General features: G+C 37.5%; 1 protein-coding gene across 1 annotated transcript in view; it reads right to left on the reverse strand.

The window, feature by feature from the left end:
- The window catches only part of LCLAT1 (lysocardiolipin acyltransferase 1), a 191,837-nt gene that overhangs the window by 62,212 nt on the left and 102,020 nt on the right, over positions 1-27,605 (reverse strand). Inside the window, 3 exon segments of the mRNA XM_036872507.1 lie at positions 20,772-20,838; positions 20,840-20,889; positions 27,043-27,189. Coding sequence (XP_036728402.1) covers positions 20,772-20,838; positions 20,840-20,889; positions 27,043-27,189 — 264 coding nt within the window.

The following is a 27,605-nucleotide window of genomic DNA, read 5'->3' on the forward strand; positions in this document are numbered from 1 at the left end:
AAGACCTTAATATCAGGCTCTAGAATAGCTTAGCCAGTTCTTATGGATTCTAATCATTACAGAGGTCTAGTAACCTTAAAGCAGAAAAAAGTCAGACTAATTGCCATCACTGAAAGATTTTTTTTTCCTTAGGCTGCATCATCAACTATGACCAATAATTAACTAGACAATTACAAGGAGAAATCCAGAGAACCTTCTAGAATACTGTCAGGGTGTGGCCATATGCCATCAATCTCTACACTATGCAAAGCAGTGATCTTCTTTAACCTTCTTGAAGACTGTGGCATCTGCACCTACAAAACATATGATATCTTGAATGGATTCATTAAAGTCACCAAGAAGCCCTCTTAAAAAAAGCCATTCTAGATATGGATCAGCTAACCAGTATAATTAACAACAAAAACAACAACTGAAACAACAAAGCTGTTTTTGGTTATATGTACTGAGGGCTGGAAAAAAGGGGGAGCAAGAGCAGGGTAGGCAACAGGCTAACAGTATAGAAAAGTGAGGTTCATGTATGCAACTGCAACACAAACTGGGGCATCTTTTTTTAAATTGAAGTATAGTTGATTCACAGTGTTACATTAGTTTCAGGTGTACAATATAGTGATTTGATATCTTTATAGACTTATTCCATTTAAAATTATTATAAAATTTTGGCTATATTCCCAGTGTTGTACAATATATTCTTACATCTTATTTATTTTACACCTAAGTTACACCTCTTAATCACCTTCCCCTATCTTCCCCTACCCCTACCACTAGTTACCCACAGATAACCACTAGTTTGTTCCCTGCATCTGAGTCTGTTTGTATTTTGTTATATTCATTCGTTTTATTTTTTAGATTCCACATATAAGTGAAAACATACAGTATTTGTCTTTCTTTGTCTAACTTATTTCACTAAGCATAATATCCTCCAGACCCACCCATGTTGTTGTAAATGGCAAAATTTCTTTCTTTTTAAATCGAAGTATAGTTGATTTACAATGTTGTGTTAATTACTGCTGTACAGCAAAGTGATTCGGTTATACATATATATGCACTCCTTATATATTCTTTTCCGTTATGGTTTATCATAGGATATTGAATATAGTTTCCTGTGCTATACAGCAGGACCTTGTTGTTTATCCATTCTGTATATAAAAGCTTACGTCTGCTAACCCCAACCTCCCACTCCATCCTTCCCCCAACCCCCTCCCCCTTGGCAACCACAAGTCTGTCCTCTATGTCCATGATTCTGTTTCTGTTTCATAGATAGGTTCATTTGTGTCATGTTTTAGATTCCACATGTAAGTCATATTATATGGTAGTCATCTTTCTCTTTCCGACTTCACTTCACTTAGTATGATAATCTCTAGTTGCATCCATGTTGCTGCAAATGGCATTATTTCGTTCTTCTTATGGCTGAGTAGTATTCCATGGTGTATATGTACCACATCCTCTTTATCCATTCATCTGTTGATGGACATTCAGGTTGTTTCCATGTCTTGGCTACTGTGAATAGTACTGCTATGAACATAGGGGTGCACATATCTTTTTGAATTATAGATATACAAATAGCAAAGTTTCATTCTTTTTTATGGCTGAGTAGTATTCCATTGTGTGTGTGTGTGTGTGTGTGTGCCACATCTTTATCCATTTATCTGCTGATGGATACTTAGGTTGCTTCCATATCTGGCTAAAACTGAGTTGTCTTAATACAAGTACCGTTAAATGGCTACAGAAAGTTAGGGAAGGGAGAGACTATTTCTAGCTGATAGAATCAAGAAGCTTCATGGATGAGATGGCCACAACTAGTAGTGATCCTTTTTCTCTCATCTTCTTGCCCATTTCAAATATCTCTATGTAATAATTTCAGCAGGGACAAAAACAAAACAAAAACAAAGTTAAAATCCTGAGTGATTATCCAAAGAAAACACCAGGTATGATATGTACACCAATACCTAGGAGCCTGAAAAATCCAATGAGTGGAAATTTAACATTATAGGCAGAAACTGGCACAGAAATGATGGCAGTTTTTGGCAAGATTTCCTTTCCTCTTTCCTCTGCATTATATTCACTTCACTTGATAATACACTGGCCTACTCTGGACAATGTCCCCAGACAGACCTAGAATTTGAGGGTTTTATCTGTTCTGACCACTCTTCCCCAAGGTGAGAGTGTGACATTTTAGCAGTATCTTGCGAGATACTGTGCTGGGGTTGAGGTGGGAAAACCTGGATATAAATGGATGGACCAGTGTCACTGAAATAAGGAAAAAATTCAAGTATGTACTCTCTGGGCCTTGGGTAGGGGCAATGGCAATCAGGTAGGGAATGCTGCTATTGCTGTGGTGATGCAGAAGACTACTTTTTACTGCACTTCCATGAAACAATGAAGCCTATGATCTTGGAGTTTATAAAAATGGAATTTGAATTGTGATTGCTATTTGTACCTCTATATCCATATGGCAAAGGAGGCAATTAGAAGCATCTGAGAAACTTCTGGTTTAGCTCCTCAAATGAATAATACCACAAAGCGGGTACTTTGTGATACCCGCCCACAAAGGAGCTAATTAAAGTACAAAATAAAATGAACTGGTTCATAGTGAGGTCCATCCACCACTCTTATATAATTTGGTGGATTTACTTCATTCATTAATTTATTCATTCACTTTTACTGAACAACACAGGAGCACTGCCCTAGGCAGAGAGAGAAAGAGAAACAGAGACACTGACAAACTCATGATTCTTGCCCCAAAGGAACCTACAACCTAGGAAAGAAGATAAAATATATTTGCAAATTACACAGTTCTTAAGAGTGGTTCAGGGCTTCCCTGGTGGCGCAGTGGTTGAGAATCTGCCTGCTAATGCAAGGGACACGGGTTCGAGCCTTGGTCTGGGAAGATCCCACATGCCGCGGAGCAACTAGGCCCGTGAGCCACGACTACTGAGCCTGCGCGTCTGGAGCCTGTGCTCCGCAACGGGAGAGGCCGCGACAGTGAGAGGCCCGCGCACCGCGATGAAGAGTGGCCCCCGCTCGCTGCAACTGGAGAGAGCCCTCGCACAGAAACGAAGACCCAACACAGCCAAGAATAAATAAATTAATTAATAAATTTAAAAAAGAAAATTTTAATTAAAAAAAAAAAAAAAAAAAAAAAAAAGAGTGGTTCAGCTGTTGTAGAAGACTGGAGGGGGATAGATAGCACTGCCAGCTGAAGAGATCAAGAAATGATCTACCTGAGCTGGGCATAAAAGAACAGGTAGGTTTGAAGAAAGAAAGGCAGAAGAGATAAGATGGTTGCAGAAGGTGAAGAGAAGGAGTGAGGTCAGTGCAGGGCAAAGTGAGTCTCCCCTTTGGATGGAGCTTAAAGCTACAGTGGGAAGTTAGACTGGGCCTGTAGCACGAGGTCGGAGAGCTCAGTAATGCTTCTTATTGTTTTTATCAGCTTCCTTTTCTCATTTTCCACAGCAACTATTCCAAACTCTCATTATTCACCTCTCTCCCCTCCCCTCCCTACCATAATCATCACATTACCACCTAACCTCTGACCTGATAGAAGAGCCTTTCATCAGAGCACCCCTCACTTTCTCACCCTTTACTCCCCAAACCAAAATATATATTCAAGCTCAGCCTTGCTTCCTGCCTCAGAAAATGAGGAATCCCCTTAAGTTTGTTTCTGTTCCTAACCCCTCCTGATTTCTCAGAAAATTTGCTCCATCATTAATCCATTTCTCTTCCAGCTTTTCCTCCATTAAGTTTTCTCAGCCTTTAAAAACACTCAACTCCCCTAGTATCCTTGATGTGGCTTCCCCTTCTGTTGACTGCTCCAGCTCTCTCTTCTCCTTTATCAGCAAATTCCCTGTAGGAAGTATCTAAACTTGCTGTCTCCACTCACATCAATCTGCACTCCACTCACATCTGGTTTCTGGCACCCCCATTCCTGTGAAACTACTCTCTCTAAGGTCAACAAATACATCCTAGTGCTGTACCCAGAGGATTCTTCTCAGGCTTTATATCCAAAGATTCTATTGGCACCTAGAATTTCAGATAAGTTGCTAATGTTTTAGAAAATGAATCCATCAAAGTCCACGAGTATTGAACCTTGCAAATTGGCCAACTACTGCTGAAAAAGATCGATTTAGATGAAATCAATATTTGCCAATACATATCAAGGGACTCCCTATCTGGGTTTTGAACTTTAAAAACACGGTTTAAGGCATAGCTATTAAAGTTTGGGGTAGGTATTACGGGATGGGGCTTAGATTTTATGGCTAACTCTGTAGATCACTAGGGGTGACAGGCACTAAGTAAATAGTCCCACACACAAAAAAACTGCAGTATAAAATTATGGCCATTTACAGCCATATACAGAAAAGGCAAGATTTTTTTAAGTCAAAACCATTTGTGAAAACACAAATAAGATATTTCTCCAATGATTCTTTCTTAGGAAACAGCTTTGTAATTAGGATGAATCATACTTTTTTCCTACTATATGCCATCATACAGTCTGCAAATACCTCACTCATGGATCAAAAGAGATGAAAAAAAACATGAGATGCAATTACTTTTACTGAGTCTTCCTTTAAATTGAACATAATTAATACAGAAATCTCAAAATAAAAGACTATTTTGGGATGACTATGGTGATGGAAAGCCAACAGATCTTATTTTATCTGGGAATAAGTAGTAAACTGCTTAGGAAGATAATCAACTCTCTTAGAATACTAAGAAGGGAACAATTTACTCACCAGTCCCAGAATATTTATAGTCCTAAATACTACCTGCACAACTCCCACCATTTTTGCCTCCTTTTATTTTTCACTTTGTTAGAAGTGAGACTTCACAACAACCAAGACTACCTCTCTAACTTTAGCTCTTACCACTTAAAAGGGTGAACTTTGGGCTCCAGTCAGGCCAGTCTCCAGCACTGGATCTCCAACCCTGACTGTACTTTCCCAGTATCTTTACCAGATCAAATCCTGTTGTTCCTCAGGATCTAATTCAAGCCCTGGTTCCCTAAACTCCCCCCTTGCTCTGCCACTTCACTTCCACCCTTCTCTTCTGCCGGGTATATGGTCTCCATGGTACTTGATCACACACTAACTTTCCAAATGTGAACACAAGAAGATGTTCATCACAAGTTTTTATTCTCATGCTGTCACCAGCATGCCTTGACCATATAGTATTAACTATAAAAACAGGCTTTACCTAAGATTCAGATTATTTGCATTTACAAAAAAAAGATATTTTCTTTAGAATATCTAAATATAAACACCTTTCATCATAATTTTAATGACAATGCATACAGGACAAACTTTTTATAACATGCTTCCCATTGCCCAAATTCTGTTCATCTGTCGAGTCAAAACAAAAGTCAGTATTTCCCATTAAATCCTTCCTAATGTCAGTTCTTACCAATATCCATCCCTAAAGTATTAAACTATAAGCCTTCATTATGACTGGGTTAGTAACATAAGAGGCAGCTACAGTCTACTTGAATTATTAAGGAAACTAATATTGGAACCAACATATTAATGATATTTTTACTGATCAGAAAGGTTATTAATAATTTCTTTAACAAAGATTAATTCATAAACTATTTGGAAACTTTGTTTGGATTACTATTATGAACGTATTGTGGTTGTTAAAATTCTGTTCTGGATGAAAGCAAGTAAGTCCCCTGACCCAGAAAAGAATGTTCAAAGTAATTTCCATGTACTCACACCAACAGTGCGAAGTTCCTCTCCTGACTGGAAGCATATCAGGGCCAAGTGGCAGGTCTTTTATAATAACAACTAAGAGCAGTCTGCAACAGGACTAGGAATAGTTTGTCATCCAGCTTTGAGGAGTGCTAGTTAACCGAACTCAGTCAGATCTCCCACCCAAGAGCAGTGATAACTGTGCCCAGAAAAGACATTGACTAATACTTCCTTTTCTGCTATAAACTAGCTCATCAGCATTGTAAATCACCAAGAGCTTAATGCAGTGAGTAAAATCTAGGAAGACTCCTTATGCCTTGACTTCTAAGAAGGTCACTGCTAAGGTTTATGTTTGACTGAAGCAGTTTTTCTTCGCTCGGATAATAATACACCTTCCCCTCAAGCCCTATGCACACACATACTTTAATACCTGGCTTTGACACCGTGAGCCATGTTTTTCTTATTTTATCTTCTGCTAAAGGCCATTTCAAATCTATGAGGAAATGGGAAAGATGTAAATCATAAATAAACTATGAATACAGGATTTTAGAACTTTTGTACAGCAGTCTCAAAAGTTTTGTCAAAATTTCCACATGGAACCCCAAACTATTTTCAGACTACATTTATACAATGCAAGATTAAGCCAAAGAATGCAGAGTTTGGGGAGGTAATATCTATCAAAGCAAACCGTTGTTAACCTACAGATAAGACAACTCTCAACACAAATTCCTCATATTTAACATCTAAAAATTGTGTAGCACCCTCACAGTATCAAAGGCTTGTTGTTTAAGTCTACAAATAACCACGCACTGTAGATTCTTTTGAAGTGCGTTCTATATAATAAATAACAAGGAATTACAGACAGCTGTTTACTTAACTCAAGTATTTGTGAGGAGTATCTTAGTCACCACAAACAGGCATGTAACGTGAGCAACAGAGAACAACAAAGACGAGAAGAGCTCAAACAGGACACTTGCTGTTCAAAGATTTATGATGGCAGCTTTTGTTCATGTTAAATATTAGAATGAAGACAATCCAACACATTGTAGATTCCTGTTTTTTACATTCAAATGAGACTATGACTGGAAAAGGCACTTGATAAAACAAAGATTAAGAAATAAATGTACGTTAGTGGTTATATTTAATTTCTCTTTCAATTATTATTCCTTATGAAAAAGATGACTAAGTCACAATGAAAATTATTTGTATTAAGTTACTAATTATCACAAAATAAACACACTAAAATAGGCATGTTGTATGTACATGCATGCTCTGACCAGTCAGTATTCTTACAAGAAGGAGAATACCTGGAATTTGCTCCATGTGGTCAAATGCAGTACTTAGGTGCAGAGAGAATGAAAGCTATTGAGAACACATGTGCTTTCCTCTCCTACATAACTTTGTTATGAGAAAGCAGGTGAATTAGAAAGTTACTAACACACTTTCAACATCTTGCATTTCATGTAGCATAAAAAGGCCAACTTAGGATAACTGCACCAGGACTTGTTCTCCTCAGTCCAGATTCTATGACAAAGTACATTCGGGCGCTCTTAGCAATCAAATGATAAATACAGGGATGCCTATATTATAAAATATATAATAGTAAATGTAAATATAATTATTTTATATAAAATATAATTATGCAAAATAAAATGGAAAAAAATTCTTTCATTTAGAAAGCTATTCAGATAATTTTCAACATTAATAAGCAAATAACTTCTATATTTCGTTTCATGTTCCTGTGGCACTGATTTCTGATAAGAATCTATTTTTAAAAAGTGAGGGCACATGAACTTGGTTTGCAGGTGCACATGCATAAGCACACACTCACACACACCAGCAAGGTCAGTATTGTTTTAACAATACCTTTGCAATACTCAAAACAAACATCAATTTACTTAAAAACAAAAAAACAAAACGAGAAAAGGTCCTAGCAACTGGAAAAAATATAGAAAAAATATTTTGAATACGAAAAACTATAAAGCTAAAAGAGAAAGGGCATAACCTTTAAAAATATGGAAATGGGACACATGCTCAGAAAAAAGGAGAAACAAGTTAAAGCTTCAAGGCTTTTTGGACAAGCCCAGAAAAGAAAAATGATACATCCATAGTGAAATTATATACTATATAAAACAAAAAGGCAGGCATAATTTCCTGTTCAGATGAACTTCTGGATTGAAGTGTCCACAGCAGTTAGATTCAGGCCAACATCTCAGCTTTGGTGAGAATAAACTTTGATTTTCATATGAACAGGAAGCTGAAGTATAATATTGTTACATACGTCGTGCATATGCACTGAAACTCTTATTTTGCTTCAAAACAACATTATAAGGACATGAAGATTTAGTGCTTAGCTGCTGCTCGGGGAGATAACACCATGATGGCAGAGCTGCCAGCATTCTCTGCTGTTGGTTCAGCTGTCTCACTAATGCCTTCAGAGGGAAAAACTGAAAGAATGAGTTTAATGTATGTAACAATATTCTTTACAGTCAGTATACAGCCTACAGAAAGTTATCACTCAAAGACAATTCCACAAATTTTACTTACAAAGCTTCTTCCACAATTCTAAATTTTAAAATAAACATATTTTGTAAGTGTCACAGTCATCAGCATTTTTCAGTGTACTACTCTTAAGAAACTAATATAAACATTATAACAGAGTATCAATACTTAGGCATTCTGAATGAATAAAATACAACTTGTATATAATTTTCACTCATTTGTAAAAATGGTAATCTAACCAATTGGAGAATATATATTTTGAGAATTTTTATTAATGGTGCCATAAGACATGAACTCATCACTGAGGCCTACCTTTCACACTCGTCGGCATTTATTATAGCTGGCCGGTGTTAGAGAAATAGTACATACCCCCAGAACAAGATTTTTCTCCTACTGAAGTCAAGTGGTACAGAGAGGCACAAGGCTGCAATGACTGTCGTCTCAGGACTATCTCAGAAGCTGAAACTCGTTGAGTAGAAATACCAATAAGCCAGGAAACATTTAATAACCACAATTCCATACTGATTTTTACATGATCAAATGCCAAGAGCTTGTTCATGTAAGTTGCAAATAATATGCTTCCGTATGTCCCTTCTAATAGTATAGATAATCTGGGGGGAAAAAAAAAATCAGCCTTACATGTATCCTACAGTGGATACTGAAGGTGGTAGGGGGCATTACTAATCACAAGTGCATGTGTGTGAGATGCTGAAAACAGCAGCTACAAAATTTGTACAAACCTATACTGAGTACCTGTGATACTCATGACACTAGGACCTCAGATATAAAAATGACAAAACACAGTATCTACCCTAAAGGAGCTCAGAGTCCAAGTGAGAGAAGGCCAAAAAAAAAAAAAAAAAATCACTGATTATAGAAAATATGAACAAAGTGATTGACAAATGCCTGGAGTATGACGAGAGTAAGAAGAAAGAACCCTAATAACCTGGTCAGGAGATTGTCTGAAATGTAAAAGGCATTTGAACTGTCTTGAAGGACCAACAGGAGCTACCCAGATGACTGGGAACAGTTCAGGAAAAGGAATAGCATGAGAAAAGCATGTTCGACCTGGCTAGAACAAAGAGAGGACATGGAGTTACAGCCAGAAACAAGATGAGAAAGGCCACACAGACAGGGACTGAGCTTTGGGCAGTGGTCTGTTGACCATGCTGTTAAGTACTGCAAACAAAAACACATGAATCTCAATTGTTTTCTGCAGGCCACACTGGCCACCCTCAGTTCAGAAGTAAAGTCACCTTCAGTTCCTGAGTAAAATCTCAGCAGGCTCAACTTCCCTAAGAGAAGCCTATACCCATTTCCACCTACGAGTAAAGCCCTTGGACCTGTACTTAACTCGTGATACAAAGTATCTGCACAACAGATGCTTTATGAAGAGTAACCAAAACCTGTACAAACCAATTCTCATCCAAAGCTCAGTGAGTAAAATACCATTTGTGGAGAATGATTTGAAGGACATGCAGTCTCTCCATACCTTTAGAGTTAAGACAATGTTTTGAGCTCTTATGAGGCTGTTTTTACTGAACTACTCTTTCTCCTCCTGCCATTAGCCCATGTGGGCAAGCACTCTGCTGCTATGTGGAACATTTAACATTAAAGATGCTGTGAGGCTGCTGGGCACGACAGTGCACAATGTCCCCTGTGAGGAACCAAAGATCTTTCTCTCAAGTCCTTCAGAAATGGTCATGCTTTTTCCGAGCATGTGGTTTGCTTTAATCTTATGGCCCTTGTCAATGATATCATTCAGTTCCCTTATATAGAAGGTGCCAGAAAGCTCAGGGCCAATTTATAGACCCATATTTTATAGGAATATAGAGCTTATAACATATGTCTTATGTATACAATAACCTTGTAACATATAACTTGTCTATTAAATTCATCCCTTTATTGTCCCTTTACCTTAATTTTTTTTTCTTATGCCGTGGTGCTGCTGTTATCGTAACATACATAATTATGTTTGCCACTTTAAATCTTTATTGGAACATAGCAGGGTATAAAATTACAGCAACCAAGCAGCTGATTGGTTCAAAAAATCTAAAGAACATCTTTTATATGCCAGGTCTCTGCTGAAGGCTAGGATAAAAACTGTCAGTGGACCTGACTTGATGCTTATGGTCAGGACACTGAGAGTTATGGACAAAATGGATAATTACACAAGTGATAATACCATAGGAAAAACATTTATATAGGGCAAATATAGTAGGAAAAGCATTCACATAGGGAACACAGAAGTCTAAGATAGCTAGGAAGGCTTCCCAAATGAACTATTATCTAAGCTGCGACCTCCAGGCTGAGTAGGAGAAGTTCTGCTATAGTGGGGAAGGCTCAGAGTACAGTACACTCTGGGGAAGGAAAGCAGTTCAGTATGTCTGGGACAAATGGTGTAACTAAGGAGACGGCAGATAGGCCAGAGAGGTAAGCAAGGACCAGGTCACAGAGGGCCTGGCAAATCATGTTAAAGAAGTAGATTTAACCTTGGAGCACTGTGAAACCCAGAAGGGTTTGCCGGGCGCTGACACAATCAGATTTGCACTGTAACATTTATTGAGTGCTTGCTATTTTCCAGGCCCTGTGCTAAGTGCTTTCTGTGCCTGACTATACTGAACCCTCAGAAGAGTCCTATAAAATCATAGAAAGTAAGCACTATTATTACTCCTATTTTACAGAAGATGAAAATGAGGTTTAATGAGGGAAAGGAATCTAACCAGCCACACTCCTGGTCCTAGTGAAGCCAGGATTCTAACCCAGGTCTTTTGACTCCAGGGCCTGAGTGCCTAATTTAGTGTGCTGTCACATTCACTTAGAAGAAGGCTTGATTGACAATGATGATAATGACTCTGTGGTGTGAGGAATATAGGAGGAAAAGCAATTTAGGGGGAATGACAAATTCAATTCTGAACATATTGAAGTGCCTGCAGAACCTCCAAGTGGCAAAAATCACATATACGGCTCTTAAGTAAGAAAGGGCTTTTGGACCAAGGGTTTAGAATTAGGAGTCATGAGCACATGGATGATCATTTGAGCCACCAACCTGAATGACATGTCCCAGGGAGAATGCGTGGAGTGAGAGAACAAAGGAGCCTGGGAGAGTCTTATGAGGAATATAGAGAGGACTGAAGAACCTGCAAAAAAGTCTTGAGAAGTGGCCAGAGAAGTAGGAGAAAAAATGACAAGCCAAAGGGAGAGCGTATTTCAAGAAGAATCAACAGTGCCGAATGTTGCTAAGAGGAAAATAAGAATGGAAAGGTATTCATTAGATTTAGAAATAAAATCTTTGTTCTTAATGGTTTAGGTGACATGGCAGTTGCTGTCCTTTTAGGAAGGTAAGAGATAAAATATATTAAAATGACTATTAATATAAGATCTGTGCTAAGTCCTATTAGAGAAGAAAAAGATATTCAGTCCAGATGTCTGCCAGCTGGGGGAAATGAGAATGGACTCTTAGAAGAAGATCATTAAAGGAAAAATAGCATTTGGAGATTAAAGAAAAGAGCAAAGCCTTGCAGGTTTTAGCCTGGACAGATGTAACCAGAGGCAAAATTCAGAAAGCATAAGGCACAGTCAGGAATAGTCCATTAATTCAAATAGGTTGGCTCATTCTGCATTAGTGGTAAAATTTAAAAAGTAGATTGGAACCATATTATAAAGTCTTCACCAAGGAATATGGAAGTAATGCACATATTTAAATGTCTTTTCTCCCTGGAAAATGCCTAATTATTCTTTAATTCTCAGCTCATGTGCCACCTCTTCAGTGTCACTTTAAGTAAAAAAAGACTAGCCTTTCTTTATGTGCTTAAGTTACTTTCTATTCATATCTCTTATGATAATGCATTTTAATGTTTCCTAAACTTGATGATACTGAAGGGAATTGGGTATGTCTTGGTACTGGCAATATCTCAGCAAGTCAAATAACGTATGTGCCCAAGAAGCATTTTCTGAACAAATAAACATACACACAATTACATTAGAGTGGTACTTTATGAAGACTGACTGTTAGCTGTGTGCAATATGGATTAGCAAAGAAGAAACAAGAGGCACTCCAGTGAGAAAGCCAGGAAGCGTGAAAAGGAGAGGTAATGGGATCCCATCAAATGGGGCCATTGCGGAAATATAGGAAGTTTCTCTAAGAGATGCTTCCAAGGCAATATCATAGAAATTGGTGACCAGATGAAATGGGGCAGGGCATAAGACTAACATTTTTTAAAAACTTTAAAAAATATACCCTTGACTCAGTAATTAGATTTGGAAATATATCCTACGGAAATAGAGATTTACACATACTTTGGCATTATTTATAAGAGTGGAAAACTGGAAACCATTTTAATTTTTAATAATAGAGGCCTAATTAAATAAATAGTGGCACCTCTATCTGATGAAGCACCATGCATACATTAACGTATCATAAAAAATTATGTAAGGATGGTGAAAAAATGCGCATTATAGTAAGTTGGAAAAAACATTTTTACAAAACAAAATAGAATTTGACCCAATTTTTAAAATAACACATGGAAAAACACAAGACTCAAAAGGCACTGGATATTTGAGAAGTGCCTGACAAGACTATGGGTGCCATTTTCTTCTTTGTAATTAATTTTCCAACTTTTTTTTTTTTTAAATAAAGAAAAACTTTTTTTTTTTTATAGGAAGAGAGCTAATATTGAGAAAATCAAGTCATCAGGCTATTTTGAGAGTTGTTGGCAAAAAGAAAGAAAAGATAGAACCACAATTTGAAAGGACAGATAGTTTGAGTTTTGTTTTAAGGATCAGAGAAATAAATGAAGAACTGGTAAATATAGGAACCAGGAAAAAAAAAGAGAGATGCTTACAAAAAGGAAATCCTTGATTTATTTTTCCATTTAAACAAAACACACAGTACAGCCAAAGGATACCAGGGAGAGATCTAGGTAAGACAGAAAAAGCCCTACAAAGATGGCATTTTTGTAGTATCTGGAATAGAAAAACTGCTAACTTCTTACATAGCAGGAAGAACATGGGCTTTGGCATCAAAGAGACCTGAGTTTAGATCACGGTACCTCCACTCAGCAGCTGTGTGACCCTGGGCAAGTTGTTAACTGAGCCAGTCTCCTCGGGTGTAGCACAGGGCAAACCACCACCTAGCACAGTTATGAGAACTAAGTGATCTGTAAGAAAGTAGCTCGTGGGGTAGCTATGAGCCCAGGAGCCACCACCAGACTTTGATTCAGCAGGTCTGAGCCTGGACCCGAGTATCTACGTTTTTAAAAGCTCCCTGGGTAATTTCACTGCATGGGCAGCGACATGTGAACAGTTCAGTGCCTGGCACAAGGCAGGTACTTGCTAAATGTTAGATGGTTGTTTTTATGGACAGAATATAGGGCTTCTATCATTTTTCATTAAGGCTGTCATGACTTTCTTCACTGAACACAATGGTAAGATCTGTCCCAAGTGAGCTGTTTGCTTGAGTGACTTGATCTAGAAATGGAAAAAATAAAAACATGACTCTTTGGGGGTAGGAATTAAGTTCTTCAACAATAATGGCGTCACAAAACCTTCTTAAATATTGTCTGTTACTTTACAGCCAGGTCTTCAGCTCAATCAGACTGGTTTTGCCTAGCTGACCAAACACTGTGCCCTTTCTTGTATTCTTCCTTTCCTGTTCTCAGCCATACTTATTTTTCCTGCCTATCCAAATTACATATAGTCTCTAAGGTCCAAGGGAAATTCAGCTTCTTGAAGAAGCCTTACCTGAGTATTTCAACACTACATGATCTCTCTTTACTGAACACACCTGTGATTGTGTAATGTAATTAAGCATAATATTTTATACTGTATACCACAAAACTTGGCACGCAATTATACTGTCATATTATTTTTTAGATATTTCCATGAGTACTATTCTTATCTATCCAGGAAGACGATAAACTTCTTGAAGGCAAGGTCATATTCCATGGGGTATTTGACCCCTCACTCCCAACTACTTTAACCTAATTTCAAGTTATCTCAAATGTGCACACTTGTGCCGCCTAATGGTGAAGGTAATTATTGCATGGTTACAATTCAGTAACTGGCTTACAAAGCACGTAACAGAACCAAATAATGGCTGGACCAAATCATTACTTGTTTAAAATCAAAGAAGACTAAAGCTACTACTGTTAAAAATAATACAGCAGCAGAGATGATAATGACTATATCTTTCTCATGTAAAACCTTCTTTTCTCTAAGTTAGCAACTTCCTTCCTTTTGGGTTTGGGTTAATCTTAGTACTGAAAAGGGTTATATAATCACATATTGAAATGTCCTGTGATTAGAGGTACATATGAAATAAATCTTCCATGAGATACTGATCAGTGTAATATACATTGCTTTGGGAAGATGGTAGGACACTGTGCTTATCTTTGCAGACAAAAGAAAATATTAAACTCAACTAATACTGATTTAGTCTCTATTAGGGGCAGGACAATCCATATCCTTAAGAAGGTTATGATCTAGTAAAAGTATAAAAGTACAAAAATGATGGAAATCAAGGTACTCTGGGAAAACTTTTTACCATTATTATTACAAGAACAACACATCTGTATAATGTCATATAATGGGTGTTATATTTCAGGTTAAGTGTGTGTTTTCTAAATGTTCTTAATCTCGGTGAAATATATTCTAAAGAGACGCTCAGAAACTACTTGTTTTGCATTTTCTCTTATTCAGTGCTTCCTGTTAGGACTTCTTATCCTTAACTTCTTGATGTCTTGAATTTCTCATCTGCCTGAACTTGTGCTATTAATATCAGAAATAGTGAATTCAGTTACATGCATGAGTGAGCAATGAAGATGTTACCTAATGATAATTGGGTTTTTTAAATTTTTGTTTTATATTAGAGTTTAGTTGATTTACAATGTTGTGTTAGCTTCAAGTGTAGAGCAAAGTGATTCAGTTATACATATACATATATCCACTCTTTTTCAGGTTCTTTTCCCATATAGGTTGTTACACATTATTGAGCAGAGTTCCCTGTGCTATACAGTAGGTCCTTGTTAATGATCTATTTCATATATAGTTGTGTGTATGTGTTAATCCCAACCTCCTAATTTATCCCTCCCCCTCTCCTACCTTTCCCCTTTGATAACCATAAGTTTGTTTTGAAGTCTGTGAGTCTTCTTCTGTTTGTAAATAAGTTAATTTGTATCAAGTCCATCTGGTCTAATGTATCATTTAAGGCCCATTTTCTTACTGATTTTCTGTCTGATCTGTCCATTGATGTAAGTGGGGTGTTAAAGTCCCCCACTATTATTGTGTTACTGTTGATTTCTCCTTTTATGGCTGTTAGTATTTGCCTTACGTACGAGGTACTCCTATGTTGGGTGTATATATACTTATAATTGTTATATCTTCTTCTCGGATTGACCCCTTGATCATTATGTAGTGTCCTTCCTTGTCTCATGTAACATTCTTTATTTTAAAGTCTATTTTATCTGATATGAGTATTGCTACTCCAGCTTTCATTTGATTTCCATTTGCATGGAATACCTTTTTCCATCCCCTGACTTTCAATCTGTATGTGTCCCTAGATCTAAAGTGGGTCTCTTGTGGACAGCATAGATACGGGTCTTGTTTTTGTATCCATTCAGCCAGACTATGTCTTTCAGTTGGAGGATTTAATCCATTTACATTTAAGGTAATTATCGATATGTATGTTCTTATTGCCATCTTGTTAATTGTTCTGGATTTGTTTTCTCTTTTTTTGGGGTGGTTTTTCTTCCCTTCCTCTTTTGTTTTCTTCTTTTGTGATTTGATGACTATCTTTAGTGTTGTCTTTGGGTGCTTTTTCTTTTTTGTGTGTGTATCTATTATAGATTTTTGGTTTGCGGCTCCCATGAGGTTTTGATATAGCAGTCTATATATATACATATATATATATGTATATATATAGACACACACACACACATATATGTGTGTATATATATATATACACACACGTATATGTGTGTGTGTGTGTGTGTATACACACACACACACACAAGATTATTTTAAGTTACTGGTCTCTTAATTTCAAATGCATTTCCAATATCCTGCACTTATACTCTCCTCTTCTCACAATTGCTAGTTTTGATATCATATTTGTGTGTGGATGATTTCCTACCATTACTGTATGTTTGCCTTTACCGGTGACCTTTCTCATTTGTAATTTTGTTTGTAGTTGTGGCCTTTTCTTTTCTGGCTAGAGAGGTTCCTTTAACATTTGTTGCAAAGGTGGTCTGGTGGTACTGAATTCTCTTAGCTTTTACTTGTCTGTAAAGCTTTTGATTTCTCTGTCAAATCTGAATGACAGCCTTGCTAAGTAGTGTATTCTTGGTTGTAGGTTCTTCCCTTTCATCACTTAAAATATTGTATATCATACCACTCCCTTCTGGCCTGCAGAGTTTCTGCTAAAAAATCAGTTGATAACCTTATGGCAATTCCCTTGTATGTTATTTATTGCTTTTTTCTTGTTGCTTTTAATATTTTTTTTCTTTGTCTTTAATTTTTGTCAGTTTGATTACTATGAGTCTTGGCATGTTCCTCCTTGGGTTTATCCTGTATGGGCTCTCTGCACTTCCTGGACTTGGGTGACTGTTTCCTTTCCCAGGTTAGGGAAGTTTTCAGCTATTATCTCTTCAAATATTTTCTCAGGCCCTTTCTCTCTCTCTTCCCCTTCTGGGATCCCTATAATGTGAATGTTGATGTGTTTAATGTTGTCCCAGAGGTCTCTGAGACTGTCCTCATTTCTTTTCATTCTTTTTTCTTTATTCTGTTCCGCAGCAGTGGTTTCCACCAATCTGTCCTCCAGCTCATTCATTCTTCTGCCTCATTTATTCTGCTATTGATTCTGTCTAGTGTATTTTTCATTTCAGTTATTATATTGTTCATCTCTGTTTGTTCTTTAAAGCTTCTAGCTCTTTATTAAACATTTTTGTATCCTCTGTGTGCTGTGCCTCCATTCTTTTTTCTGAGATCTCAGATCCTCTTTACTCTCATTACACTGAATTCTTTGTCAGGTAGATTGCCTATCTCCACTTCACTTGGTTGTTCTTCTGGGGTTTTATCTTAGTCCTTCGTCTGGAACATATTTCTCTGCCGCCTCATTTTGTCTAACTTTTCTGTGTTTGTGGTCTCCGTTCCTCAGACTGCAGGACTGTAATTCTTCTTGGTTCTGGTTTCTGACCCTGGTGAGTGAGGTTAGTTCAGGGGCTTGTGCATGCTTTCCTGGTGTGTAGAGCTGGGTCTTGTCCCTCTGGAGGGCAGGGCCGTGTCAAGGGGTATGTTTACAGGTGGCTGTTGGCTCAGGACAACTTTAGGCAGCCTGTCTCCTGATGGGTGGGGCTCACCCTGTTGGTTGTTTGGCCTGTGGCATCCAATCACTGGAGCTTGCAGGCTGTTGGGTGGGGCCAGGTCTCAGTGCCAAAATGACAACCTCCAGGAGAACTCATGCTGATGAGTATTCCCTGGGGCATCCACCATCAGTGAGCCACAGACAACCCCCCATCTCCCCAGGAGACACTCGAAGACCCACAGGTAGATCTGGCCCAGGCTCTTATGGAGTCACCGCTTTGCCCTGGTCCCTGTGCACATGAAACCTTGTGTGTGCCCTCAAGAAGCGGAGTCTCTGTTTCCCCCAGTCCTGTGGAACTCCTGCACTCAAGCCCCGCTGGCCTTCAAAGCTAAATGCTCCGGGGGCTCCTCCTCCTGATGCCCTACCCCAGGCTGGGGAGCCTGACATAGGGCTCCCAACTCTCACTCCTGTGGGAGAACCTCTGTGATATAATTATTTTCCAGTTTGTGGGTCACCCACCTGGCGGGTATGGGATTTCATTATATCATGAAAGCACCCCTCCTACCATCTTGTTGTGGCTTCTTCATTGTCTTTGGAAGTAGAATATCTTTTTTGTTAGGTCCCATTCTTTTTGTTGATGGTTGTTTGGCAGTTAATTGTGACTTTGGTGCTTTCTGAGAAAAGGTGAGCTCAAGTCCTTCTACTCTGCCATCTTGTCCTCATACATTTCTTCGGTAATTGGTTTTAATATGTGGTCTCCAGGCTTCCATTGGAATATTTATTTATAACGGCCATTTGTTTTAAGAGCAAGATTCTTTTTCACTTAATTGATAAACAAAAGCAGATCCCAGAAAAGATCAGGAAGTTGTGCTGGGCCCTTTCTGAGTCTTAGATTTCTTTCCTAAAATGATACTCTGACTAGATGACTGTGCCTGCTCTCCCCGTCATCTCAGGCAGCATCATAACCACTTCCCTTGTGACTCCCATCCCTCCACGATCTGCCATTTAGCCTCTTCTTTCTTTTAAAATATTTTCCTTGAAGAAAAACCATCCAGCTCACTATTATTACAAAGGTGCTTTAACTAAAATCACACTATAAATATACGAGGCATCATATTACAGTAGAAAGAACACAGGCTATTCAGTCAGACCAACCATATTCCAATAACTCTGAGCTGATTCTTCAATTTCTGCTTCAGTTTTGCTCTACAGGTTAAATACTGGTAACTACCAGGACAGTTGTTGTGAGGGTTAACTGACCTTACACATACAGAACACTTAGCATAATGCCTGGTACTTAGTAAATACTCAGTAAACGTTAGCTGCTGTTACTATTATAATCACCACCATCATATTTCTTGTTTCTATTATTATCATAGTGTATAGGACCCATTCTACTTCTCTAACTGAAGTAAATGGAATCATCTAACTTTTTTTAGCTGAAGCAAATGGAGTCATCTGTGTTTCTTTCTTTACTGATACAGAGAAGGGGGAAAAATCAGTTGCCACTTCTGGCAGGAAAAATGACATACTGTGGTTGTTGACTAGTACTCTGAGTGATGACTAAGTAATACATGTTCCCCAAAGTTATAAATCAGTTTGCTACTAAAATATTTTCCAGATTTCAGAACAGAGAGCTCTGTAGTTATATCCTCATCCACTATAAAATAATCTCTCAACTATCCTGCCTGCAATTAAAAAGATCTTTATTAGCAAAAGATGTGTTCCAACAGCATGTTCCATGATGTCAGAAATACTTTTAAAGTAATCATTAAATACTATAAAATATCAGATTGTTAGAAAATAAAAAACATATTGTTGAATGAGAAGGGAGAGTCTAAACTGAATGCCACAGTAAGTGGTACCACGTTCTGGGGAAGAAAAACAAAAAAACAAAAAGCAGCAGCATCCCTGTTTTAATGTCTTGGTACCTCCCTGTCCTATTCCATAGGCATAAAGAACTGTGTTCTCCATGAGCTTCTATGGGTAGATGGACACTCACTATTCATACACAATATGACCATAAAGTCCATGTTTCCATTTCATTTAGTTATAACCACAGAATTCCAAAAGCAAGCCAAACTAACAGGGACAATATTTTTAGTTTACTATACCAATGTGATTTTGGATTGACTATGCATTTCTTTTATATCATGAGTACTTAGTTGTAAAGATGCTTCGTTTTGGCAGGGTTCACTAAATGAGGTTATACTTTACTTTACATCTTAAAGTACATTAAACCCTAAAGGAACAATAGTGATGCCAATTAGGGTAAGAAGTAAGAACTTTATACCTCTTCTTATATAATGTTTCAAGGCCTTTCATGTTAGGCACAAGCAGTTTTATGACAACATAGCAATTATCAAATGAAGGTGATAATTTGTCACAGATGTCACCTTTATACAATATGGCTTGCTAGAAATCAGAGTGGAGAGCAGAAACATGCAAACAAGATTTTTCTTCTGCTAGGTGACTCTGGGCTTTGACTTGTTCTTGTAAAATTAATAACACTTCAGCATGTTTCTGGACAGTTCCTTTTTCATATATATCTATATGTCTGTTATCCATTTGTATATACATGTGTGTATGAATATATAAATATTACATATGCAGCTATAACAAATGTCCAATTGGTTTTTTTTTCATAAAATATCAAAATGTAAACATTTAAATGGGTGTGACATGGTCAGTGCATCACCTTGGCTCCAGATGCCCTTCAACAGACACGGCTCTAGAGGACGTGGGGGTGGGGAGGGGGTAGTGTGAGCCACAAAGTAGAAAGCAGAAGAACGAGGTTCCATCCGTGATCTATGGAAATTTACGAACGACCTTGGATGCCACTTCTATTTAACAACAAAATAGAGATAGCAGTACTTGCCTTCCTACCAACCGGAATCACTCGTTGCAGTGAGTGGAATAATGAATGTAAAAATATTTTTTAAGTTATAAATAACTATATTATAAGTGATAGATACTTTCAAGACAGTTTTGCTGCTTTGAGAAGCATTTAAAAATGGAATGATGGTCTAACTGTATGTATTATTTTCTGTCTATTCCAAAAAAGGAGAAAAAATGTTTTGTTTTTGACAAAGATTCTTTTATATTTCTAAAGAATACATAATAAAACATTTTAGCGCATGGGGTCAAGTTAGCATAAAAATACAGTATCTCATTTCTTGAGATAAAGTATGAAAAAGTGCTTTGTAAATTCTACGGAGTTATATGTGAAGTTTAGCAATTTCTGCCACTTATATAAAAAAGTACACTTTGAGATGGGTGCTTACCTTCTCTTAGACGGTCTACTACAAAAGTAAAGCCTGTAGTTCTTGGATGTAAGACATATTCATATTTTCTGAAGTCCATTCTTTTCAGCAAATTCATTACTTCGAGCCGTGCTATTTTCTAAACAAAACAATAGGCCATTAGAAGCCATAAAATAAAGGAAGATAAGTGAGGTAAGGAAATGGTGCAGAATTTCTTTGATAAAAATGGCAGTTAATTTTTCTGTAATTAATATAACATACTGAATCAAATGATAAGATAGAAATACTTTAGTAAATCCCTAACAAAGATCCTAGAGTTACCTACTTATTGGAATTTCGGAAATTTTATAATAAGGTATTAATAGATGTTTTATGACAGTTTATAAATTAATATTCAAATCCTTAAAATTCTTTAAGAGATTTCATAAACTAGTCAATATACAATGAAAACTGAAATACAGATAAAATACTAATAACTAAAATTTTCATAAAATAGTCATTACATAATAAAAAATTGAAATACTAAAATATAAAGATGAAATAAAGTAAAACTAAATAGTAATAAAACATAAGGATCTAGACATCCAGAAGACACAACTAACAATTTGCCAAATATATCAGATCAACATTTTTTTAACCCAATAATTTAGGGCTTCAGTGCAAAGTGAAATATCTGCCTTGCTCAGGCACAGAGCACACTAATATTACTAACCAACACCACTCCACGACAGAATGGGCACATGATTAGCACACCATGTACAAACATCTGAACATGGTTTGGCTGAATATAGTTTACTGAGTCAAGTATATGTTCCAACTGTTGGCAAAAAACTTCTTTTCCATTCCATGAGGTAACTTTATAAGTTCCAAGAAGAACCAAACCCATTATTCAGCAATTATATTTGGAAAAAGTAAAGTGTTCAGAAATTTGGCCTTAGCTGCTGGGGGAGATCATGAAATACCTTCTGATGACAGCAGACGTTAGAACCTGCAATCCTCAGCGCCATCCTGAAATTTATAGACCATTCCAAGTCACCAGGAAAAAACCTATATGTAAAAATACTACTTTCCGAGGAGTAAATTTAAGACCACAGAATCCTCAAAATCTCAAAAAAACTACAGATGGATTCAACGACACTAAAATATTCAAAGAACACTCCTATAAATTGAGTCAAAAATTAAACAGATCTCCAGCAAGTCAAAAGTAAAGCTCTAAACAAGAAAAGTAATAAGCTCCTCTGACATTCATTTGAGGGGAATATTCTGGGCACGGGACTACAGAACAGTATTTTATAGACAACTGGCAGGACCTTACATGGGATGAGGAATCCCAGAGACACCACAAAGAAGAGTAGTTAACTACTCTTCAGTTTGCTCTTCCAGTTGGTCACAGACTTGGGGGATCTGAAGATAAAACTGAACGCTGTTGTAGAATGTGAATACAGGTGGAAGTAGTTCTAAAAGGCACAGGCACAATGTGGGAAGAAAGAATAATCGCAGATCAGAGATGCAGATTTTCCCCTCCATCCCCACTTTATCTGCCCACCCCCAGACTGTGATTATTAGGACTGACAGACGAGCATCCCACTTTCTCACCACAGCCTCCTATCTCGTTGCCTGCTCCTGTAACACTCCAGTGCCAGCACGCCTACCACTCCAGTGAGACTACCGGCTGCTCGGATGTTCTCAAACCAGCCAGGCATATTCCCACCTCAGAGTCTGTGCAATGGTTCTTCCTGCTACCCAGAATGCCTTCTACCCAGACATCTGCATAATTTTTCTACTTTGTTCATTTAGTCTCTCCTTAAATAAGAATTTAAGGGGCCTCCCTCAAACCACCTTATATAAAACAGCACCCTACGTCCCCATCTTTTATTACTCTCTCTCCCTCTCTCTCTCTCTCCTTATCTTGCCTTACTGTACAGCATTTATGAATACCAAGCATATTTTATTATTAGTTTTTAATGTTTTTCCTCATTAGAAAGTAAGCTTCATGAAAGTCTCATGAAGAGACTTTTTTGTATATAAAGCTCCAGGCACTCATATATTTATTAAATGAATAAGTTTTACATACAAGCGTGTTTAATTGCATGTAATATTATATAATGGTTAAACCTAGAAAGCTTTCCTTTCTAAACCAGTAAACAAAACAGAAAATCATAATATACCAACTGTGATGGTTAATTTTATGTGTCAAATTGACTAGGCCAAAGTACCCAGATATTGGTCCAACATTATTCTAGATGTTTTCTGTGAGGTGTTTTTTGATGAGATTAATATTTAAATCATAGACCTTTGAGTAAAGCAGACTATTCTGCATAATGTGGGTGGCCTCATCCAATCAGTTGAAGGTCTTAAGAGAAAAAGACTAATCTCCTCAAGCAAAACGAAATTCTGCCAGCAGACTGCCTTTGGACTCAAACTGCAAATCTTCCCTGGGGTTGCAGCCTTTGACATACCCTGTATATTTCTGACTTCCACCCTCCAGAATCATGTAAGCCATTCCTTAAAATAAATTTGCCACCCCCCCACCCTTTCCCCTCGTTTTCTCTCCGCTCTCTCCTCTCTCTCTCTCTCTCTCTACACACACACACACATGGTTCTGTTTTTCTGGACAACCTTGACCTAATGATGTGAGAGATTTACAATATTAAGTACAAAGAAAAGTTAATTCTGGTTTTCCAGTTTTAAAATTACGTGTATGTGTGCACATATATATGCCTATGGATGTGTGTATGTATACGTGTGTGTGCGCGCATGTGCACGTGTGACCAAATGACCCAAAAACAATGGAGCAAAATTAGAATAGTGCTTCTTTATGGGCAGTGGGATTAGAGTAATATTTGTGCTCCCTTCTATGTTTATAAATTTCCCCAAAATAACATATATTACTTGCATAAGCAAAAAAAAAGTTATAAACAACAATAATATATGAAAATAAAATATAAAGTTACATTTAAACGTACTAATTTGAAAATGTGCAAACAAGCTGGATTCACAACTTAAAGAGGATTATAAAACATTCTCTTTGGGCTTAAAAACCCAAGTTTAAAGTTAACTGTGGTAGCTAAAAACACCTTTGAGTTAACAGATACGTTTTCAAACCAAAGGTATTTTGCTAGCCTACTTAAAAAAAAAAAATCATATCCCAACTCAAAACTATTTGTAAAATACTGTTTAAAAAAAATTTTTTTTTTAACTTCAAGATCAGTCTATTTATTTCCTCTATCGCAAATAGTCTTGGTTTTGCAAGTTGGCCTTAAAATGTAAATACTGTTTTAACTTTAAAAATATGCAACTACATCATGTAATAATGAGTACTCTGGACCCTGAAAATATTCAACTAGATGTTGAGTTCATCACCTAAAAAAGACACTTGAAAATACAGACTGAAAAGTTTTAAATATCTACTTTATAAACTCTGAACGTCTAATGTATGAACATTTTAATACTGATGTATCAAAGTAACAGCAACCCATGAGCTTTTATCCCATTAGCTTTTAATTACTAAATAACTTCCAAAGTTGCCACTCTTTAGTGTTCATTTTGGCATTCACAAAATCTATCATTTCAGTAAATGACTTTCTATACTCTAATACAGATGATATTTCAATACTCAAATTTAAGTATTATACATTCTAAGGATTAAAAAATGTAAATATGGCTGGCTGTCCATTAAAATTTCCTAATGATAGTTCAGCTCTGGGAATCAATCAACTTACAACTAACAGTATATTTTCAAGCTTAAACAATAGGCAGCCAATATTACGCTCAGTATTACCCTCTGTGACCCAACTACTATTAGAATTTTAACTATAAAAATCAACATACTGGGCTTCCCTGGTGGCGCAGCGGTTGAGAATCTGCCTGCCAATGCAGGGGACAACGGGTTCGAGCCCTGGTCTGGGAAGATCCCACATGCGCAGAGCAACTAAGCCCGTGCGATAACTACTGAGCCTGCGCGTCTGGAGCCTGTTGCTCCGCAACAAGAGAGGCCGTGATAGTGAGAGGCCCGCGCACCGCGATGAAAGAGTGGCCCCCCGTTTGCCACAACTAGAGGAAGCCCTTGCACAGAAACGAAGACCCAACACAGCCAAAAAATAATAAATAAATAAATAATTTTAAAAAAAAAAACCTTTAAAAAAAAAAAAAATCAAACATACTATACAGTAAGTATAATTAGTACATCATACTAGTATATAAAAATTGCCATGCTTCATTTAGCTCAGTTCCAATCTGTCATACATTAGTCAAGATCTCTTCCTTGGTATTATGGTAAATACTTCCCAAAATACTTTAATTTCTCTATTAACATATTACAGTTTAGTCACCCATTCACTTACTTAAGTAGTTGTGTAATTTGTATTTTCCATCTTGCACTCTTTTTTGGGGTACTGGGGTTCCAGAAATTACTATGTCCACAGAGTGAATTAGATTTTTCATTTATATGTTCTCCTCTCAGGTTCTAAGGGTTGCCCTTCTTGGTAGCTCTTAGTTGCCTTGATCTAGTATTGAGGATTTAGAAGACAAGTTCACAGGGATCTCTCCGTACTATTTGTGAGTTTTAGATTCAGTTCTATCCTGCTTCAGTCTGTCTCCCTTGTACAGCAGACCTTTATCCACTGGGTCCTTCTCAAATTCTGCTGTATTTTTCTTAAAGTAACCAGGGTACTAAAGCTTTTGAATTTGCTCTTTTAAGTTGAAGGATTCTATAAAACTACTTCCTGTGTAGCTTACGTCCTCCCCCACCAATACTCATCAACCAGAGCAGTTCTTCTCTCCATCTTAAATCCTAGACTGCAATAGAAGGCTTCACCTGCAGAAATGACCTGTGGTTCAAAAAGATGTGAAGCCCACTGATTTAGTAAGAATGAAAGACTGTATTTTGTTTTTAAATCTTTTAAAGAATTCCTTGAGATCCACTGGCATTCTTGGCGTGTGTAATTTGATATCTGGGAAGATAGAAAAGTCCTAGATATATTCTCCTGTGTCCCCCTCTACAACTCAACGCTGGCTGAATTTCTTTACGAAAAGGACAAGGCCTTTCCAGCTTATATTAGAGATAAGACTTTAAAAATACCAGGAAAAAGGCAACATACTAACTTAAATCAACAAGTGAAATTGGTTACTATTAGATCCTTTCCTTTTTTAAAAATTAATTAATTAATTAATTGATTTGTTTTTGGCTGTGTTGGGTCTTTGTGTGCTTGCGCACAGGCTTTCTCTAGTGCGGTGAGCAGGGCTACTCTTCATTGCGGTGCATGGGCTCTAGGCATGCAGGCTTCAGTAGTTTGTGGCACGTGGGCTCAGTAGTTGTGGCTCGTGGTCTCCTAGAGCACAGGCTCAGTAGTTTGTGGCGCACGGGCTTAGTTGCTTCCACAGCATGCGGGATCTTCCCGGACCAGGGCTCGAACCCGGTCCCCTGCATTGGCAGGAGGATTCTTAACCCCTGCACCACAGGGAAGCCCAGATCCTTTCTTACAAGAAAGAAGTTGAAAAAAAGGGTCTAATGGATAAATATGGATCTTGGAAGAGGACAGAGAAGTAGATATTTACAACTAGGCTTTGTTCTTCTTTCTCAAGATTGTTTGGCTACTTGGGGTTTTTTTGTGGTTATATACAAATTATATAAAGTAAAAGGCTGGTATTTAAAGTATACCGAGACTTAAAATATAAAGCTCTAAGATGGCAAGTATAAATAATACCTCTTGGAGTTGCCCATCATAAACTCTGTGGGCTGGGCTTCCCTGGCGGCGCAGTGGTTAAGAATCAGCCTGCTAATGCAGGGGACATGGGTTCGAGCCCTGGTCCGGGAAGATCCCACATGCCACAGGGCAACTAAGCCCGTGTGCCACAACTACTGAGCCTGCGCTTTAGAGCCCACAGGCCACAACCACTGAAGCCCACGTGCCACAACTACTGAAGCCCGTGCACCTAGAGCCTGTGCTCCGCAACAAGAGAGGCCACCACAATGAGAAGCCCGCGCACCTCAACAAAGAGTAGCCCCCGCTCGCCGCAACTAGAGAAAAAAAAACCTGTGCGCAGCAATGAAGACCCAATGCAACCAAAAATAAATAAATATTAAAAAAAAAAAAAACAACTCTGTGGGCTGGAAACCAGGAGTTCTGGGTTCCGATGTGCTGCTGACTAACTGAGTGACCCCAGGGATGGGCCATTAATCTTGTTGGTGTTCAGTTGCTTCATCTGAGGACTGAGAAGTTTAGACTAGATAGCTAGTTTTGGAGTTCCTTCATGTCTTAAAATTCTGTGATCCAAACCAAGGCTACCTTACCTGTGAGATCAGTCCCTTCTGGGAATATGAGGAGTTGAAGTGGTTCATGGATATCACAAAAATAATCAATCATGTCTTCAAAATGGCTCTTGTCATCCTTCCATTTCCTATGAATGAAGATATAGGCAGCAGCCTGCATGGCCCAACCTAGAAGCAATTTAACAAGTATTTATGTATAATTTTAATATCAATATCCACATATTTTTGAATATAATACTTCAGAGTTTTACTATAAATTAGTTACTTTCATAATAAGCATCTCATGATATACCTTAAATTCAGCACTGATCTTGGATTAAATAACAGATATACCAGAGAATATTCTTAAAGGAGTCTGCTAAATTCTGGAATTTGCAAAATTCTCGAAAACCTCTTTTCAAGCAAAACCTAGCTATTAAAATACCAAGGAGAAAAACTTCCTTAATATCTATCAGTACCTCATCCAAAGTTAACAATCCTAACTTAAACAGATATTTTAACCAAGTTACCTACAAGAGATATATGACTGTGTGTTATCAGGCTTACAAAGCAGTAAGCAAGGGATTGTTCTCAAGCCATGTATA

Source organism: Balaenoptera musculus, chromosome 13 (genome assembly GCF_009873245.2).
Source record: "Balaenoptera musculus isolate JJ_BM4_2016_0621 chromosome 13, mBalMus1.pri.v3, whole genome shotgun sequence".
In the NCBI taxonomy this organism is placed as follows: domain Eukaryota; kingdom Metazoa; phylum Chordata; class Mammalia; order Artiodactyla; family Balaenopteridae; genus Balaenoptera; species Balaenoptera musculus.